This window comes from Pezoporus flaviventris, unplaced genomic scaffold (assembly GCF_033815535.1).
Source record: "Pezoporus flaviventris isolate CSIRO_AGI_PZ_B2104156 unplaced genomic scaffold, CSIRO_AGI_Pfla_v1 ptg000016l, whole genome shotgun sequence".
NCBI lineage: Eukaryota > Metazoa > Chordata > Aves > Psittaciformes > Psittacidae > Pezoporus > Pezoporus flaviventris.
Genome location: NW_026892564.1, coordinates 12043642 through 12063165, shown reverse-complemented (window position 1 = coordinate 12063165; position 19524 = coordinate 12043642). Strand labels below are relative to the sequence as shown.

The window sequence follows — 19524 nt, the reverse complement described above, 5'->3', positions numbered from 1 at the left end:
AAATAGTTAAAACATGGAGTCAGGGGTCAAGATCTCCATGCCTGGCTTTATAGTAAATACTTAACCATCTGGTGCCTCGCTTTCTTCATCTCTGCAATGGGTATGGATGCTACCTGCCTAATAAGAGCACTGTAAGAGTTACTTAAATTAATGCCAGGAAGAGTACATTGAGTGTCTCAGATGGAAGCTTGATATATATGAGTGAAAAGTGTTACCAGAAGTATGTTCATTTGCTGCAGCTGAAACAAATCACAATCTACTCACCACAAAGTGAAAGATAGGAGTGTTTTAGAGACTCAAGAGCCCTCTCATCTGGAAGTGAAAATTTCCAAGAGGACTCAGCAATATTGACTATATGGGGATGCCTAAGCCAACCATGGGGAGATAGTGAGATATAAAACTGGCAGAATAAGAAATATCAAGTGAGATAAAGATCTTCAGTTGACAGTCTGTCTCCTTGGACATCAATATTTATGAGGAAAATGTGTCCAAAAAGAGGAGGACATCATAGTTTCTAAAAAGGGATTTGGAGAAAGCAGTCCAACGCATTCCCCCCATTCACTTCCTCAAATATTGTGAAAACCTTGAATGTGGGGCTAAAGTTTTAAGTGAAGTTGGCTACAATGAAGGGTTCTTTTTTCCCCTTCTTTTGGAGTGGATTAAGTGTTCTTGGACAAGTTCTTAACATGTATTAAGCAAAGTCTGTTGTTTTCTAATGTATTTTCTTCCTCAGTTTAGGCATGCCAGTCCTACCTTACTACACAGTTTATTTCAGGCAGTGTTCTTCACTTGCATAATATTTCTTCCTGGATATCCACAAAATACAGAGAACTACTTACTCTGAAGTATTTTCAAACACCCAAACATGGTGTGTGGGGGTGTGTGTGTGTATATATATATATATATATATATATATACATAAACATTTATTTTTATTTTTCTATTCTTCTTTTAGGAGTTTAAGGTGTAGTAGCTCATTCATAATGACTGGTCTGTTAATTGGGAGTGTTGGATATTGGACTGTTATGATTTTGAGATTAAGAGACGTGGGCAGTGTGCTTTTTATAGAACATATTCATGCACTAGGTGATGTGGAAAGAAAAGCAAAAATTTACAGCAATAACAGTGTCAAGTTTCCAAGCATGAAAATTTTATCCCTTTGTCTCATTTAGGAAACTCTTACAAGTCCTCCAATATGCCAAATTGCTGGTTCTGGGAAGAAGAAAACAGCATTGTGGTCCAGATTCTCAGTCCACTTCGTTTCACTGACTAAATGGGGTTAAATTAGTTTTATATTTGCAGAATGTAATTCTTTGTTCTAATTCTTCTCAATTCAATTTACATTTAAAAAAAAACACTTTTCCTTCTATATTTGAAATCTTTGAATTAAAACTTGTATTTGATCCCAAACCACCTAGTTGCTGTTAAACTCAAACTTAGCACTAACTACACATCCAAAGGACAGATTAAAGAGGTATTTTCCACATTTGCCACATGCTTTTGATGAGTGACATGAGAGAGGAAACATACCTTTCAGTAAATGCCACTATAAAGATTAGCAAGAATTTAAAACTTCCCTTGGAAATCTGTGCTGTTAGTGTGTGTGTAACCAGATCTGCTGATTTTAAGGACCAAAACAAATGTTTACTCTTTTTCCTTTTCTTTCTCAGAATAGGAATTGTTTTATTACAAGAAGTCAAGTCCTTCTTATATCCTGAATGGGCTCGTTCCTAAAGTATTTAAGACAGCACCCTCTGTGATAGGCTACAGGAAGGCACATACAAAAAGCCTTTTGTTTGCACTAGTGCCATAATTTCCAATGTTCAGAGATTATTAAAACATTTCTGCTTCAGATTAAGGATCACTGTTTGAGTGTGCACTGTAATGGTCCTCTGGAAATAACCGAGAATTGTGCAGTTGTATCTGAAGTCCAAAGTTAAAAGTGTGCACGGCTCTATAAAACCTGCATGACCTCAACTGCAACTCAGATTAAAAGGGAAGAAACTATCTGACTAGAAGAAAATGGAGTGTGAGTTTTTACCTATGTTTTAGACCACAATGATCATATAGACATCTGAGTAATCTATTAATTTTTAGAAGAACTATTAATTTTAATAGTTCTGATATTAATTCATTAAGAACATGAAGAACTATTAATTTTAATCACAACAGAGATGATATCTGGGTCTTTAATAACAAATAAATTCCTCCTCATGATTACAGACCTTACTGTCATATTGCTCACCTCAGAAAGGCACCCTAAAGACCTTCATTACTGAAGATTCGTACTAAAAAAAAATACTCTCAAGAAACATCCACAGGTTTGTGGATTGTCTAGGGAAGCAATAATTCCTCATAAAAACAGCTGCATAAAATTAGGGAAAGTTCCTTATTCATCACATTCTGGTTTGAAAAACGACGGGTGGTTCAAATCTGGCTTCCATTTCTCTAAATTTCCTAAATATGGAGTTGAAAAGAAGTGGTTCAAGATGAGAAGTTCTGTTTTGATGTACTTCTAGGAAAAAAAAAAAAGTAGTATCCCAACTGTAAGAGATGTATCTTCACAGTTATGGGACAAAGGAAGTAAGGAAGCATAATTTTCATTTATTTTCTGGTTTGCTTCACTTTTCACCTACTTCTTTGCACCAACAAATCCAGTACTACCTTCTGCTATTTCAATTGCAAAACTGGGGCAATGAATCAATACAAAGAAATAAAATTGAATTTAATTAGAATTCTTAGAAGAACATTCTCTGTTTTATTACAATTCATGTGAATAACACTCTGCTCTTGAGTTCAAATAACACTTTGCTCTTGAGTATCAAACCAACTGCCTGTGTGAAATTAGTATTGATGCATTCTGGTTTCCAAATTTGTACCCAGTGCTTGCTGTTGAAAATTTACTTGCTTTTCAGCATTTTAGCCAACCAGTCATAGGGCATTGCATCTGACCTAGGCATGTAATTATGCAACAAGACCGAAAAGCAAGCAAATCATGACTAGGAAACAGAAGCAAAATAATTTTCCAGCTGGTCTTGCAGAAACAAGGTTCATTAGCAGAAACAGAGAATGGTTTAGGAACAATTTGCTAGCAACAAGAGAATTCTCTCCAAAGCTCAAATCCAGAAATATGAACTGAAAAAAGTCAATCAGCATGAAGAGGATCTGGAGAATTTTACTCTTCCCCAAATCAGTTCTTTGTTTAGGAGGATGTGATTTGCTGTGGCCTTGCTTTGGGCAGTCATTTCAGAAAAGGATTGCAAATTACCTGCAGTGCACAATGACAGGCCCTCTGCCTGGTGATTCTACCCTGTCCTCTTCTACATCCAGCATGAGCTGCAGCAGAGGCTGAGCGCTGTCGGGGGTTTTGTGGTCCGGCCAGGATGTGTACCAGTAGTGTTTCACACTCCGGGACTGACTCCCTTGCTGAAATTAACATGAAGATTTTATAAGCACACTTGGGGTGAACAATTCTTTTTATTTCTCTTAATGTTGTGGTAAAAAGACAGTAAAAATGTTAAGAGAGATTTAAAGATGTTTTTTATAGACCTTGGAGGATGCAATTGTAGACAACAGACACCCAATTGTAAGAAGGGTTTGTGCATCTGAAAACTTAGCTGGTTTCCCAGCTATGTAAGTTCCACTCTGTCCATCTGACTGCTGCTGACTTGCTGACTGTTACTGTCAATTGGGAATTGTCAGAGATGTGTTAGATCAGCATGAAGATGATACAGAAAGATTAGCTTGATCTGGGCTTCTCCTAATTGTTATTTATTTCTGCTACCTTTTATGGACATTATCATAAGGGTCGGATACTAAAACTACAAGAGTATTTAAGTTAAAAGTGCAGAAGAACTGCTCTTTCAGATTAACCCATCATCCCAGTTTGTCCCGTTGCTCTATCCAACAGAGGCTTCTACCACTTACTTCAACAAGCAAAGGGCCTAAACGTGGGATAATGTGACTTGTGTTGAACAACATGACTTCTGCCCACTTCTCACTGGCTGGACTGAAACACCAAATTTTCCCAGTTCATTACTAATTGCAATGCTTTGTCAGGAGAAGCAGACCAGTTCAGTAGCACGCAAGTGTAACTGGGGAGTAACTCAGAAAAGGATCATCTGCCTTATTTTACAGTTAATATTTAGTCAGAAACATTAAAGTGTGAAGCTTTCCTTTATATACTCCTTATATTTTTAGCTTCTCAAATGGAATACGGATGCACTCAGCACACAACACGAGCAGCTTAACTTTTTTAGAGTGATGCTATGCTATTTATTTCATTAACTAAAATCTCTTTACATTGCCTTAGCCACGTAAAAAGGCCTCAAACCAAACGTAATTCAAGGGAATGGAACTTGCACTCTTTTTTAAGCCTTTGTATTGCCAGAGTGATACAAAGCAGCAGTAAGGTAAGTGTTCCAGTGCTTTGGTCTCAATCATACCTTGCAGCTGTGAGCTTCATAGCTCAGTTACTCCTTTTGTAAAAATTTATGCCCCTTAAAAAACCTCTTTAACTTCATTTAACAGTAAAAAAAAGAAAGCATTCGGAACAATGCTTCTCAGATGCAGACTGTTACCTTTATTGTAAGCTGACGGATAGTGTAGTTCTTGCATTCTTGCACACTGTTAACAAGGACTTCCACCTTCCCATAGATTCCTCTTTTTTCTGGCCAATAAAGCACACATTTCTGGAAAGCAAGAATCAGTGTCATCAATCAGCTGGATCCTGGAGCCACATTCATATCTAATTTTTACACAGAACGTATTTGTCTGGAAAGTTGGGAGGAACTCAACCAAGGGGTTACTCATGTCAGAAGCATTCCCAAAAAAGATACTGCAGGGCTCTTAAAGAATGACTTAGGCCTGATTTTCAGGATCTGAGTTTTTCAAATACAGATTTCTATCACTGAACACTTTGAACAGCTATTTTTATTTTTAAAAGCTCAATGAAGTTCAGTCAAAGGAACTCTTTTCCACATTCAAAATTAAAGATTTTTTCCCCTAGAAAATTCTTTAATTCATAGAATTAAGTTTATAAAATGTTCTCTTTCCAAAGGAGATTCCCTTCTGAGCAAAAGATTCAGAGTTTGTCCTCTCCTCACAAGACTTTTTATCTTCTTTACTCTCCTGAGCCCTGATACAACAAAGCTTGTAAATGTGCCCTTAGATCTTAATGAATTCAATGGGACTTGATGTGCATGTTAAGGTATATTGCAGAATCAGAGGTGTCAACTATATAACTTACTGGAAATGAAAGCTAAAAAAATCTATCAATCAGTCTTGCTAGAGCTACACAAAATTATATACAGAATTCTTAATGAATCAGTAGTGTTAACAGTCTTTCAGCAATGTATCTGACAAGCACCTACTGAAAAGGAGATGAAGAAATAATAGTATCTACAATATGAACCATTTTATTTTTCCCCTCCAATAGTTTTCTTATCTTCAAGTCAACTGCAACTTCATATTCATTTCCATGAAAGTATCTCTATAGTCTACCTGAAAGCAAACCATCCCTGTTCTATAAATACTTCTCTAAATCTCTAAAAATAAATGCTTATTATCTTAAGCATTATCTTAAGATCGTAAAGTGTTTGAAAGCCACGTTTTCTGAAATAATGCTGGCCAATATGATGAAAAGAACCCCAACAATTAAAGAAAATATTCTTTTTAATATCCAGTGCACAAGTAAAAAACCAAACAAACCCAAAATGCCCAGAAAACAGACAGTTCTACAATAATAGGAATCCCAGAAAGAACTTGTTTGCATTTCCTCACAAACTTTTGCTGAATAAACTAGTCTACATTTAGACAGTAGCCTACATTACACAGCAAAATGAAAAAATCCCTTTAATGTAATTAATTGCCATAAACCATAACTCCCAGTAAATCATGCTAAAAAGGATCCAAAACAAATTATCAGTGAAATGCAAGGCTTTACCACCAGGTGTGATCTTTAAGCTGCTACGCGATAACCCAACAGCTGACTGAACTGAATCATCTCTGTTGTACAAATACTTTTCTAAAAATAGATGCTCATTACCTTAATAATGTAAGGTGTGTGAAAGCCACATTTTCTGAAATAATGCTGGCCAATCTGAGCGGTTTCATTGACATCCTGCCTTTAGCAGCATTACCCGAACATCCTAAATTTGCTGTCTCCCCGAAGACATCAAGAATGGCAATAAAATACTCAGAAATTTGTACAAAAAGAAAGGTGTTCACAAGTTCCACAGTCCCCCCATGTGACACGTTTAGCTACTATCATCTGCCAGATCTGCAATTCATGCCCCTCCCTGGGAGTGTAGTTTTCAGTGCTAATATGGGGAAAACTCTAAATACACAATTGTACCCTGACAATCAACAATAGTTGAGTCAACCCCTGAGACTTTTTGATAAATGTGAGCATACAACTACAACGCTCACTACAAAGCCTTCAGGCACTTCAGAAGAGTGTTTTTCTTGACTCTTTCCCAGAACTGGAATTGGCAGCTTGCACTGGGTGGACAATGAAATGGGGCTGTTCATTAAAATAACTTTCATTTAACAGTTCGTCTACATTTAGTGAAATACAAAGGATTATTTTTAATACAGTCTCTGTGCATCTTTTATAAATACCATTTGTTACTGCTTTAAGAAAAACCTTGAAAATACAGCTAAGATCAGCTTGTTCAGGCACTTCTAAGAAGACAGATACTTGGGGGAATTAACGTGCTTTTGAAAGTTAATTATAAAAGAAGGATAAAGACGAAGATGGGAGGGTAAAGGCATCAAACTTATGGAAAATAATATAGTAAATCCCAGGAGCATCAGCAAAAACAAGTAAATTGCCTCAAGACACTACTTGAACCTGAAAGATAATTCCATTGGTCCCATATAGCTATATCTTAAACCTGTTCAAAAGCCAAACACAGTGTCTGAGAAGTCTGCTCTCTAGTCTCTGGTCTGTAATCAGTAAAAGCCTATTGCAAACAGTATGTATCAGAAAAAAAAAGAAAGAATTTACTTGTTCTTATCATCACGTCATCTTCCACCTCCACTCTTTCTGCTGGTCCTGATTCTGTTCCCTGCTCTTCTTTCAGGCTGCATATTCATTTATTATAGCACTTTCTAAATAGGTCACACATTTTGTGAGCTTGGGGTTGAACATACAATCCTCTATGCAGTGAGCAAACATACAACAACTATAAGCAGGGTTTTTTTAAAAGATGCTTAAGATAAAAAAAAATAAAAAAAAAATAAAAAAAAAATATCCTAGCCAACTTGCATGGCAGCTAAAAGCCTGGGAAACCTCTTACTTCCATGTGGAAATTCTCATCTTCCTTCCATCTTTCAAATTCCCCCCTCGAATTAATTTCCATTGGTTAGCTTTTTGCTAATAAACGGTTATTTATTTCTGATCTGCCCCACAAAAATGACACTCCCTGACCTGAGCAGGAAGTTTATATAAGAAACAGCATCTCGCATGACCTTTAATTGGTTTCAGCCTTTGTCCTTCCTCCTGTGACAGGCCTGCAGGCTTTGGTTCCCTCCAATCCCCTGTCCTGTCTCCTTGCACACCCCACCCCAAACCCGCCAGATGCCAGGCTTCATGGGGCCACTTCTGACATGGATCTCCAGAACTAAGGCACGCTCTGCCTTGATGTACTAAAAAACTCAAAATTAGGACCAAATCTTCTAAAGTTTTTCCAAAACCCAAAACATATCTATAGTACCAATACTGAACTATTAAGCAATCTCCAAAGAGGCTTAGGTGAATCTATAAAAGGTAGGATTTCTGAATTCCAGAATCTACTTTGCTGTCCATAGATCAGTGTGCTTATAGAGGGAGGAAAAAACGTCCCATGAAAAACAATATGAGCTTAAACAGCGAGTTAACAAGATTGTCCTAGATAATTACTGACAAGATTTACATTATCTAAGTTGAATAAACACACATTGTTTAATGCATCAGTCAGTACTAGGCCTTTCTTCTTGTAGAATGCCACACGGTATTCTTTATGCTTCCTAAAATATGTTTTCTGGTTAACAGGTAATGTTGCTAGTAAGCTTTTAAGACAAACTAAATGCGTATTATCTATGGAATACATAGCACAATTACGAAAAACAGCTGGTACAACAGAAGTCTATAAACATCTCTGTAAAATTATATAGAAGTCTATAAACTTCTTACATTCCACATATTTGTCAAATTCCAGTTGACTAACTTCTGTAATATATGAAGTTCGCATGTGCCTCATGGATAAAGCTATGTAAGATCCTGTCCTAAAATATTACTACAGACGGTCCCTGATCTCTTAGATTAGGATGGGTCACCCTGTGAAAGTAACTACTGCTCTTCAGTGACCAGGGAGGGTACCTAGATCACTAGATGAGTTGTGATTTTCCTCATATTAACCCTAAAATTATAGCCTAGAGTTACAAGTTTCTCATTATTCGTTCAGGCAGAAGCTCCTTTGCTGTAGACTCTCCTTGCATAGGCAGATTTCCAGTCTGTTCAGACACTGTGTAGTGCTGAGGACAAGTTTTGCAGATTCTGTTTAAAACACTCAGAGCACCCATAGTTCCTTTAGCATTATTCTTGCTTACAAATCAATCTCCTTTTTTTAAATCAGTCTTCAAAAAGAAAGAAAATCCAATAATTGCATGCTCCATGGTTGGGTTTTTTTTTCATGCAGCTGAAATGGGTATTTTGTTCAGCACTCTACTTTCATATTACATCTTCATCCATCTTACAAAAACTGTTACCACAGAGTCTTAATCATTTTTTCCTCTCACGGAGGGAAGTAACTCTATAGAATCTTTTGTTTATCATCATTTCACACAATTCCCTTTTTGATTGCAAATTCATCACATCAGTATATTGCACTAGGACACTAATGTCCCAAATAATTTTACTTATGCTAAATAAATGAATTTATTGTTGAGATTAAGGTTTTCCATGTGTCTCTCATTTGAGAGCTCCCTCATTACACATTACTTTATAGTACATTATAGCTCAAATGGAGGCCGACTGATGTTACATCAACTGAGGAACGGGGCCTACAACTGAGTCGGGTATGGTGTTTATTTGTGCAGGGGTGGATGTGGATGAGTATGCTTTCAAATGTGAAGGAATCTGTATGTGTGTATACTGCAGATGCACCTCTGTGAAAATGATGGAAATAAAGCAGACAATAGAAAAGAAAAAAATATCAACTGCTATTACGTGACATAACATCTGCTTTTGCCTCCTCTTTAGAAAGCAAGTTAATACACTGAGCTCAGCCACTAGCTAAGCTGTTTCCTTTCCAGTAGTAAGCCAGGTTTCAGGAGGAACCTAACAGCAAGAGTTTCTAAGGTTTCTAGACAGAGCAGGACAGCTTGTGCAAACACAGCCCCTCTATATAGCCTGGGAACGATTTGAGATTCCCCATCCTTTCTATTAGGAGGAAATTACCACTGCCAGGCCACAACAATGCGGATAAACACCAATGCCTACAGCCTGTGTAACTCAGGTAAACACAGGGCTTCCTGACACGGTGGAAACTACTGGGCTCTTCTTTCAAGTCATTCTTCTTACACAGTGTCAGATGTGAGTGTTTAAACAGTCAGCATTTCCTCAGTGAAATACTTACCCTTTTGGCCAATTAGGCCAGGGTAAATTTTCTGTGTTTTCAGGAGTAACCTTTTTAATGTAGGCTTCTGGACACTTGTTTGAAGTCTAGTGCAAAATGGCACCTAGTTTGGAAATACGGCTTGGGATATTTTACAGGACTAACCTACTTTTTACATATAGCTTTCATAAAATCCATTTGATTTTAAGTTTATGCTAGAAGCCCAAACGCAGGGTGACAAACAGCCAAGCAGCAGTCAAGAGCACAAGAAAGAAGAGTATGTCTACTGAGTCCACATTTTCATGGGGCAGTGAGTTTGAGCCCTGGGAACGCACTCACAATCTCAGTCCCCTGATCACTCAGATTGGGAACTTTGCCTGAATAAACTCTGTTTCTCTATCATCACATGCATCTGAGTTTGAAGAACAGGGGTGTGAGTGAAGCTGGGGCAATATAGCCTAGTGCTTACCTGGCAAGGTGCTGAGATCTGATTGAGGTACCTAACTGGAGCTGGGAACTGATACCAAGTCTAGCAGTTTGGACTCAAGGAAAAGTCAAACTCCTTTGTGTCTGTCTCTCTCTTGTCCACAAGCCTTGTAAACCACTTGTTTAATGTTTATTCTTCCAGAACACAGCTTTGTGTTGGCCCTTTGCAAGGGACAGTAATTTTTGTTCCTAATGTATGGCAGTCACAAACATGGACTCTGGCACAATCAAGGAAAACCTGGCAACAATTTACACGAATACTAAATAAAGCTATTAAAGTTGTAGTTAGGAATTGATCCAAAAGTCACATATGTATAACAGGCAGTTAGATGGCCGTTAGCAATTAAAATACAGTTGTCATCTCTACTTGGTACTAAGGTAAAGAGCCACATATTTTCATTCTGGCCAAGTCCCTCTTGTGGTATCAGCATTTGGGAGCCCAAACTGTATTTCTGGGATGGTCCAGAAGATTTGTAATTTCTGGAATGGAATCAAAACCTGCCATTACAGCAAAGTGAAAACTTCAACCACATCAGAAAACCTCCATAACACTAACCATTGATTCTTTATATACCAGAAAGTTACAAGAAGTACAGAGGTAACCAACAGATAAATGAGGTGTTTCTTAAAAAATATGAGCCTAGCAGCACAGATCTAGAAAATGGAATTACTTTTTGTCTTTTTTAAATGCATCTCTTATGACTGCTATGCAGTTGCAGTTGGTGCATTTGGCTACCCCAACTTTACTTACCACATTGACCATTACCAGATTATTTAAGAGCCGGTTATCTGCAAGCTTCCTTTCATATATGCTAAGATTCTTTCTACAGTATCAGCCATAGGAATAGTTTCTCAGTTTGGCTAGTTGTCATACCTCATTTTTTTCTTTCAGCTTTGTGATCATAACAATGACAGGGCTGTCTTCTTGCCAAACCATTTGCCAGAAATCATTCACGGTATTAATCATGGGTCCCTGAGTTGCAATGAAAGCCTTCTCTTTACCTCCATATCCCTGGTTCAGAAACAGAAACAAAAGTATTTGCTTTAAATCCATGTGGTCAAAAAAATTGCAGGTGGATGTTCTAAAAAAGCAGAAAAATTAATCTGGAATTTAAGAAAAAAAACCAAGTTACTTGAACTGAAAGCGGTTATGACTAAGAGTAGAGCAGATCCGAAATTTTTCAGTAGAACAGCTTTTCCTCTGGAAACTGGATGGGCTGAAATGATCCTGAGAATATATCAATCCCTTGCAAATTTCTCTGCTTACTTGGCTTCTTCTAGCTTACTCTGTTGTCCAAGTTGTTGGGGCTTTCCATCATCCATATTGCTGCAGTGTTTACAAGACAGTTTACAGTCAACAAGCCACAGGAAAAAAAAATGAGAACTATAAAATTAGTTCCTATGAAGATTGATAACAGGAAAAAAAAATCAAAATACATGAATGCTTGTGGAATCCAAGATTCTGCTATATATCTTTGCTAAGGGAGAAGCACCTTTATGAGACCTTATAGAAAGGCCAGAATATCAGTATAGGGAGTCCCAAGACACACAGATGTATAGAAGGTCAAAAAAGTGCCAAGCTAACTGTAGGGAAGCAGAGGAAAGGGAAAGGCAATACTGGTATCTCTGTCACTGTTAAAAGGTAACTCTCATTTCCTTACTATAAGACAGTAGGACAATATTAAAAGGTAAATACTGAAGTAAATAAATAGTAACATCTGTATTTCTCAATGTTTTTTATAAACTAGTTGATAAAGTGTTTTCTTACCACAATCATTTTAATATATTCATGGCTATGTGGTCTTTGTTACAAATAGTTCAAGAAAGTATTCCTGTCACACCAATGTAGAAAAAAAGATAAGGAATTATCAATGAAGACAGGTAGGAGAGTGGCACCTTAGCAAAACCAGGTATTCACTGGAAAATGAAATATTGTTTCAAAAGCACATGAAGAGTGTACATTTACTTACCCTAATGTAGTTAGCATTTATGTAGGTACTCAGCGAGTCAGATGGATTTTTTGGTTTCAAATACACTCTGCTTAGAGGATCTAAGAGCACAAGGAAGATGGAAATTGGAAAGAAAATCCATAATTAGAAGGTTTCTATAGAGAATTGAAGACTTTTTGAAGAAAATAATCTACTGTTATTTGGGGTTGTCAAGCACTAAAATACTATGCACCCAACTATTTCCTCTGCAACAGATCATCGTGTGTGACTAAGGTGCACCTGTAATGCACAATGCTGAGCTGTGCAGAAGTATCTCAGCAAGCTGTGGGCATTGAAGCAACACTATCAGGTCCAGGCAACATCCAGCAAGCTCTAGTTTGCCTGTGCTGAGTATCAAGCTGACCTGCCTAGACTGTCTCTGAAACCGGTGTCATATCATTGTATGATGCTAAATAATTACACCAAGTCTTTTGAGTTCAAGTTGGGTGTCTTTGCCTGAAGTTGTACTGTTCCAATGACTACAGTTGGATTTAAATTAGGAAAAACTCCTTCTCCCTGGGATGAAATCAGCTATGTGTTTTTATACTAATTTAAGTTCACTGCAATGGGCTGGACCAGGAAATACCTATCCTTCCCTTCAGTCCTGTGTTCCATATGAGAAACTTGTGACCATTCATGTGTACTGGACTGGATATGCAATGACAAAATGCAGGAACATTTTCCTTCACGCTTTTCTTTCCTTCATTATCTTAGATACCTAGAACAGAGCTGGGCCCAGTTCTGTTGAGTATAGAGCTTTTGGTTACTAAATCCATCTTGCAAAGGAAGTTTTTGTGCTCTCATTTGTGATGCTGTGATTCTCGATGTATTAATTACCCTTTCAGAATTAAAGCCAGTAAATTCTCAATTACACAGAGTAACAGAAAGGGATAAGGAGATGGGGAGTGAGGTGCCTATGTTGTGGCTGTCTAGGGACACTTCGGTTTTCTTCACACCTTTTGTGAAAAAAATATTTTACTGTTAACAAAATGATATGGAAATATTTCTGTACTAAAAAAATAATATTCTGGCAATTTGCTAAAATAATTCATTAGAATCAACAGCTTTTTGACAGTATACAAGACACCTATTGGTTTGGAAATTATCTCTGGACAGCTGCTTTGCTGAGTGCAATCCAAGCAATGTCTTCAAAGATACATATGTGGATGCTGAACTGAAGAGTTGTAAGATAACACTATTTATTATGTGGCCCTGCTGTTTGTACAAGAAATATATAATTCATGTACATATGCAGTAGCAAAAAGGGGTATTTTCAGAGTTGGTTTTGTATTCTTTTTGTTACTTTTCATCCTGTTCCTAAGAACAAGATAAAGCCTTTGCAAATCAAAGGAAGAGGGAGGATGATCCCAAACATACTATATGTCATTTTCCCACTGGAGGTCATAGGAGTGTCTTGGACAGGAGTGGAGCCTTTGCAGGACCCAGACTGGTGTTCTAAAACCATGTTTCTTAAAATGTGCAAACGAATGCATGACTTCTAGTTCAAAGTCTGTATGTGGAAGTCTTGTCCTCTGTGTTAACAGCGCTGCATGAACCCTAGTTAGCTTGTGTTAAAATCTCTTTGTACTAGCTTTCCCAACTTTTCACTTTTTTTTTTTTCCTTTAACAATATGAGGACAGGAAACCTCTCATTCCTTTTCAGCACAGAGTGATTATAAGCCATTTCCACAAATGCCTCAGGCTACGTGGCCTTGAAAAAACACCCGCTTCCTCTAACTCACACAATGCCTCTGATTCTGGTGTAGCTTGACCCCTACCTCAAAAACCCTCTTCCAAACAGACTCAACATCCAGTTTAATTACCATGTCTTGAGATAAATCCCTCTGTTACTAAGGAGCAGCTAAATCAGTTTCATAATTTCTGAGACCTCCTTCCAACTCCAATCAACGAAACAAACACTGCTTCCGGATGGGAATCTTTTCTAAATTAACAGTCCTGATCCGTTATGAAATACTCAAGTGCTGTAAACTTAGCTCTGAAATGAGGAAAACCTGAGTGCCCTTAAACATCCACAGCCACTAAGCAATCATCAGACACAAATGGAAGTAATTTGCTTCCTCCTGAATGACAAATACCTTGGAGGTAATAATCTTTTCCTCAAAGATGACAAAGTCTGAGAGTCTGAAGCTACATCAGAAAGACACAGATGGTGGCTGCAAGGCTGAATTCATCAATCTTTGTAAAGCAATCTTGAAACGCAGCAGAGCTGTTAAGCACTTTTAATTACTAATAAAAAACGTCTCCTGCAATTCTGACTTAGGCAAAATTACTGCTGTTTTCTTCCATGCATCTAGGAAGTCTGGAATAGCTTTCCCATTAGAGTAGAAGAAGCTCCCTCTAACTCCATCTTTAATAAATTAATATTGCCCTGAATTTACCAGGCTGGAGGAAAAGGAAGAGATTAAAGGGGTTGGAGCTTGCCAACATGAGATTGCCCAGTGCAGGCAGCAAGGGAAGCTATATGGTGGCACTGCTGGACAGCCTCCCCAGCTGCCATCAGCACTGGAGATTCATCCGCTTCATGAACACCACCTTGTCATAAAGACATGAGGCTTTGTCCCATTGCAAAGGCTGTGTTCATTTTACAGGGGGTATGATGTGCTGTGGTTGTTTTTTTGCTTCTTCACTGCTACTATGTTTTGAATTCATCAGGCATGGGTATGTCCTTATTCGTAGCACTTCCATGATAAGTCATTTTTAACTCCCAGTCCAGTCCTAGTTGTCTTACCAGCAGTAGGACTGAAGTACTGTGAGAAGGGCTGTCCTCAAGGTATGTCTGCTTTGTGAGCAGGAAAGGAAAATGAAAACTTTGTGAGCAGACTGCTCTCACACTCGCAGCTCAAAAGATCATTAATCTTTCAGATAACTGAAACATTTGAAATCCATCCACCTCTATTTTGCCTGGTTTTGTTTGCAGTCTGTAAATGAATTGCAGATACTAGTATTATTTGGTAAACACTGTTAACACAGAACGTGGAAGAATCATACCAGACTGCATTCCCGATCTCTGCCAGGTGGGGAATAGGCTATTAGACTTGCAAATAATGCATTTGGCTTAAAACACCTCACGTATAAAACACCTGTAAACAAAGCATAATTTTTTAATCTCATCTGAATCATTTCCTGGCACTTCCAATGTAAGCCAGGTTTTCCCAATGGAAAACTTAACAGATTTATGATGATGAGCGCTTCTGCATTTTAATAAAAATCCTTCATCATGACAAAATAAAGTTTTATTCATGCAAAGGGGATTTTTTTTATCTACTAAAGAAAAGGTTGCCTAATATCCGCTTATATTTTTAACTATGCAGTCTAACACAGATAAGCGTAATACTCGCTATTTACAAATATTACAGATATTATGATACTCGTGACCACAACTAGGACACATTTTGTTCACTCATATGGATACACAAACTGCTTTGATAAACCCATGTTGAATTCTCCTAAGATTGAACAGTTTTTCTCCTTCTGCTTTGCAAATGGGATCTTTATTTTTTTCAAAGCCTGCTGGTGATCCTATTGCCTTCATTAGGGAGCAGGACCGGAGCAAGCATGACTGCTTGCAGTCACAACTGCAGTGCAAGGGAACTGGAAAATTCTCAACATCAAGCGCATGGTTTCCCAGCATCTGTCCGTAAGCTTGCATAATAAAGTGCTTTGTTCATACAGGTGAGGTTTAACTTCCCCCTGGTCTTTAGCTGGAGAGCCAGAGCAAGTTTTAGCACAAGCACTTCAATCAACAGCTTGTGGATTTGTTGGTCTGACCCACCAAGAGCTTCCTACCTTCATGTTACTGCTCTTCTGCCGCAAGTGTTTTCATGTAGGCTTTTGCCCTGAGGGTACTTTCAGAAAGGGGTAAGGAATGACATCCAGGTACCTTGGATGTGTTGCACACATGGGAATAGCCACAGAATAGTGTTAAGCCTCTTGCTCCGCTGTAAGCAAGAGCCCATCCATGCTGTGAAGCACCATGAGAATTCTGCTTCTGGTCTGAGGTGGAAAAGTGAGGTAAGAACGGGAAAAGAATGGCTTTGAAGCTGAGGTCCTGCTGCTGGGACATGTAGCAGGAGCTCCAGGAGATAAGCAGCAAAGGTGAAGATGTAAGAGGATGAGGAGGGAGCAGCAGGGCTGGTGTTCTGCCACAGGGATGTGACTGTGGTGAGAGACTGGGAAATCTGTGCATATGATTGGAAACTTGCTCAAGGAGTGCAGAGGGAATGCAGCTGAAGATACGGAGTGGGGTTTAACAGTGGCTGGAATCACAGTCAGGAGGGAGGACGGAAAAACAGTGATTTTAAAGGATTGTTTTAGCCACTTGCTTCTGATCCCACACTGTCCCCTTGTACATTGCATGAGCATGTGTATGTTATATATCTACATATATATGCATTTATAAAACAACACTTAAAAAACTTAAAGAGGCCTCCTGTGCCTCTTTGCCATAGCAGACACTCTTGTGCCTGAAGAGGCATAAGGGTGTTGGCTATGTTATACTGCAACTGACACATCTTTCATGTAATGTAACATTTCCTGCCTTTTATAGTTTTCCATATAGAATAATTTTCATTAGGCATTCATTTTATTTCCCATGAGCGTGTCTGGCTGGGCAGTATCTGTTAACACGAACCTGCCCTCATGCACCCTGCCACAGAATTATCTCAGAAAATGAGAACGTCCTCCACAGGGCAGAGGGTGGAGATGGCAGGACTGGGCATTTTTAGGAGATAATCCATCAGGTCAAACGTCACTTGTCACCACAGGTGCCCTGATTCAGGAGACGCACCCAGCGCTGGGAATGGAAAAGCTGATGCGGGCATATGAAGCAGCAGGTTGATATCATCTGAGCAGGAAACCAGGAAGGCTGTTCTATTTAATCACTTGAATCATTTCCAAACCCTCTTGGACTGGGTGTGGGGTGTGCGAGTATTTATTATGAGCATGTGCCTCAATCCACAAAATACCTTCTTTGAAAAGGCCTGGTGCTAACACACAACAGACCTTTTGATTTCTGTCAAGGATGGTTACAAAGTGCCTGTCAGTGAGTAGTTGTGGTGTGCACCAGCAGTGTGCTTGGACTCAAAATGTGCCGCAGAGTTAGTGGCACGTCCCAGCTAACTGGAGGTGAAAACACAAAGGCATGCTGGTTCTCAAAGCTCATCAGCATCAACCACAGCCCAGCTGTTGTGTCCCAATTCAAAACACATGCTACTGTGAACCAGGACTCATAGCACTTGCAAGGCATTGCTGAAGGCGATGCTGTGGCTGGGGCAGCTTGGATGCAAGATGCTGTGGGAAAGGAGAACTCCTTCCAAAAATCTGCATGTCAGGCGGAGCGAGGCTCTGTGATATCCTGGCTCCACTGCAGCTGATGGCGAATCTTGCTGTCGTCAAAGGGGTCAGGACTTCACCCTCAGTGTACATCCTGTTGATTCTGGGCCAGACTCTAAGGGAGCTGAATTTTCTGATTATTTGGTATATAACTTGTATTCAATTAATTTCCTTAATTCCCTTCAATATTTCTTGATAGCACTCAGATGCACAGAGCTATCAGTTGTAACAGAAAATCTAATCTTGAAGACTACGGAAATCTTACTGGGGGCTGAAGGGAAGCAAGTACTCCACACTAGTTGCTTTCCCAGCTATGTACCGGATTTCTGAGATTAATCTAGTGGCTGAGGGCCACCAATTTTCATTAATTTGGCTGCAAAGCCTTTGTACGATGTGAACAAATCACAGTGTGTTCAGGTTCACTGAAAGAAATCACGTCATTTAAAGTGTGTGAATTTGCATGACTAACACATAACGTAGGCCTACAAGGACATTACAGAGATGATTAGAAAACAAATTTCTAATTGGTGGGATATGCTGTCATTTTTATAGTATTCTTCATTCCAAACCTAAGCAAAGGGACGTGTTTACATTTTTCTGTGGGACTGTCCTCCACCATTCTGAATCACTGAACTGTTTTACTTTGGTGATGTCAGAATTTATAAAATCTCAACTATTTCTGTCTATATTTAGTGCAATGTCAAAACTTCCTCAACCTATTCTGAAACTGAACACAAACCAAAATGATTATTAATATAAACAGATTTCACTGCAGGATGGTTTGTGCTGTGATGGATGGAGGCAGCAGTCTTGGCCCTCTTGTCATACAGATCAGGGGAACTACTGCAAGGCACGGTAGACCCCTCTCTACCTATCTGCCCAAGCTTTCCTCCAGAGAAAACCTAGGTTGCATTTCAGTACATGGTTGGGATGCTGCCAAAGCCTGTGCCTACTAAGGCATCCAGTGAGAGTTCTGCATTTCCCAGTCCTACAGCACTGGGATTTTGTTATCTTTCTACATAGACTATAAATACACTTATGAATGGGTACACAGTGATCAAAAGATAAAGAAAGCTAGATTTTCACAGCAATCCACTCTCAATGCAGGACGAAATGTCACCAGAGGAAACCGAGGGCTAACTTACTTACTTGGCAAAATTGTCTTATAGCGGTTTTTAGTTCCATGACTCGGGATGTCAATTTCTTTGGGATCCACAAAATTCATTGGTATTTCCTATAAAAAATAAATTAAATGAGATCGGTGTTTCCAAAGGAGCCATGCAGGAAATCATCCCCAGAAGGCCATCTGCTGTTACACAACTGTCTTTTGACATCAAAGTTATTAAGAAAAAAAGTGGTTCCCACCTCAAGCCTGTCAACACCCTTCCTTTAATAAACACAGGGAGTTGCATATTGAAGGGGTGACTTCCAAGGAACACTTCTGATGAAATATTTAAAGCAAAGTTTTTACAGGATCTTGAGAGAGGTTAAAATGCACAACAGTCCGAGAAAAGAAGAGTTGAAAAGTGCAGTTCTGTAGCAGAAAAGCACAACATTTTCCATAACTGGGAGAGGAACTTTCAAAATAATTAAATACTAATACCTGGCAAACATTTTTGTTTAAATTTTGTGTAAAGCCCTTAATAACGTCAGTCAAAGACCTCACTGGCTTTTAATGGAAATTACTAGAATGAAGTGCCTTAGTATTTTGCATTCAGTGACCCGAAAGTGTAATAAAACTTTGAAGCTATTTCTCTTGATTCTTATTTTGATCTTTTAGTGACTGATCTGCATTGTCTTCTTTAAATACACAGATGTTCAAGTAACCGATGCAACGGTTTGCTTGAAGTACCAAAAATACATAGATTATCAACTGAAAATTACTGGTTTTCAAAATTTTTTTGTCAGAATGAAAAGTAAAAATCCTCAATTTTTTCATTGAAGAAAATGTTTCACCTGGTCTAAGGGGATGAAGAATAATTTTGATTTTGAGGTCCTGAAACATTGTAAGTTTTCTTACAGTTGAATAAAAACAGCCTTTGAAAATGGAAAGATCAAACATGTAGTTTGGTGTTTTTTCTCCCTGACTGTAGGAGATG

General features: G+C 38.6%; 1 protein-coding gene across 3 annotated transcripts in view; it reads right to left on the bottom strand.

Annotated features, from left to right (window-relative positions):
• The window catches only part of PTPRR (protein tyrosine phosphatase receptor type R), a 149787-nt gene that overhangs the window by 8388 nt on the left and 121875 nt on the right, over positions 1 to 19524 (bottom strand). For all 3 annotated transcript variants that reach the window (XM_061454800.1, XM_061454802.1, XM_061454801.1), the window contains 5 exons: positions 18575 to 18659; positions 12056 to 12135; positions 10960 to 11097; positions 4581 to 4691; positions 3269 to 3426 (listed from right to left, as the gene is read on the bottom strand). In XM_061454800.1, the coding sequence (XP_061310784.1) occupies positions 3269 to 3426; positions 4581 to 4691; positions 10960 to 11097; positions 12056 to 12135; positions 18575 to 18659 (572 nt within the window). The remainder of the gene's footprint in view (positions 1 to 3268; positions 3427 to 4580; positions 4692 to 10959; positions 11098 to 12055; positions 12136 to 18574; positions 18660 to 19524) is intronic.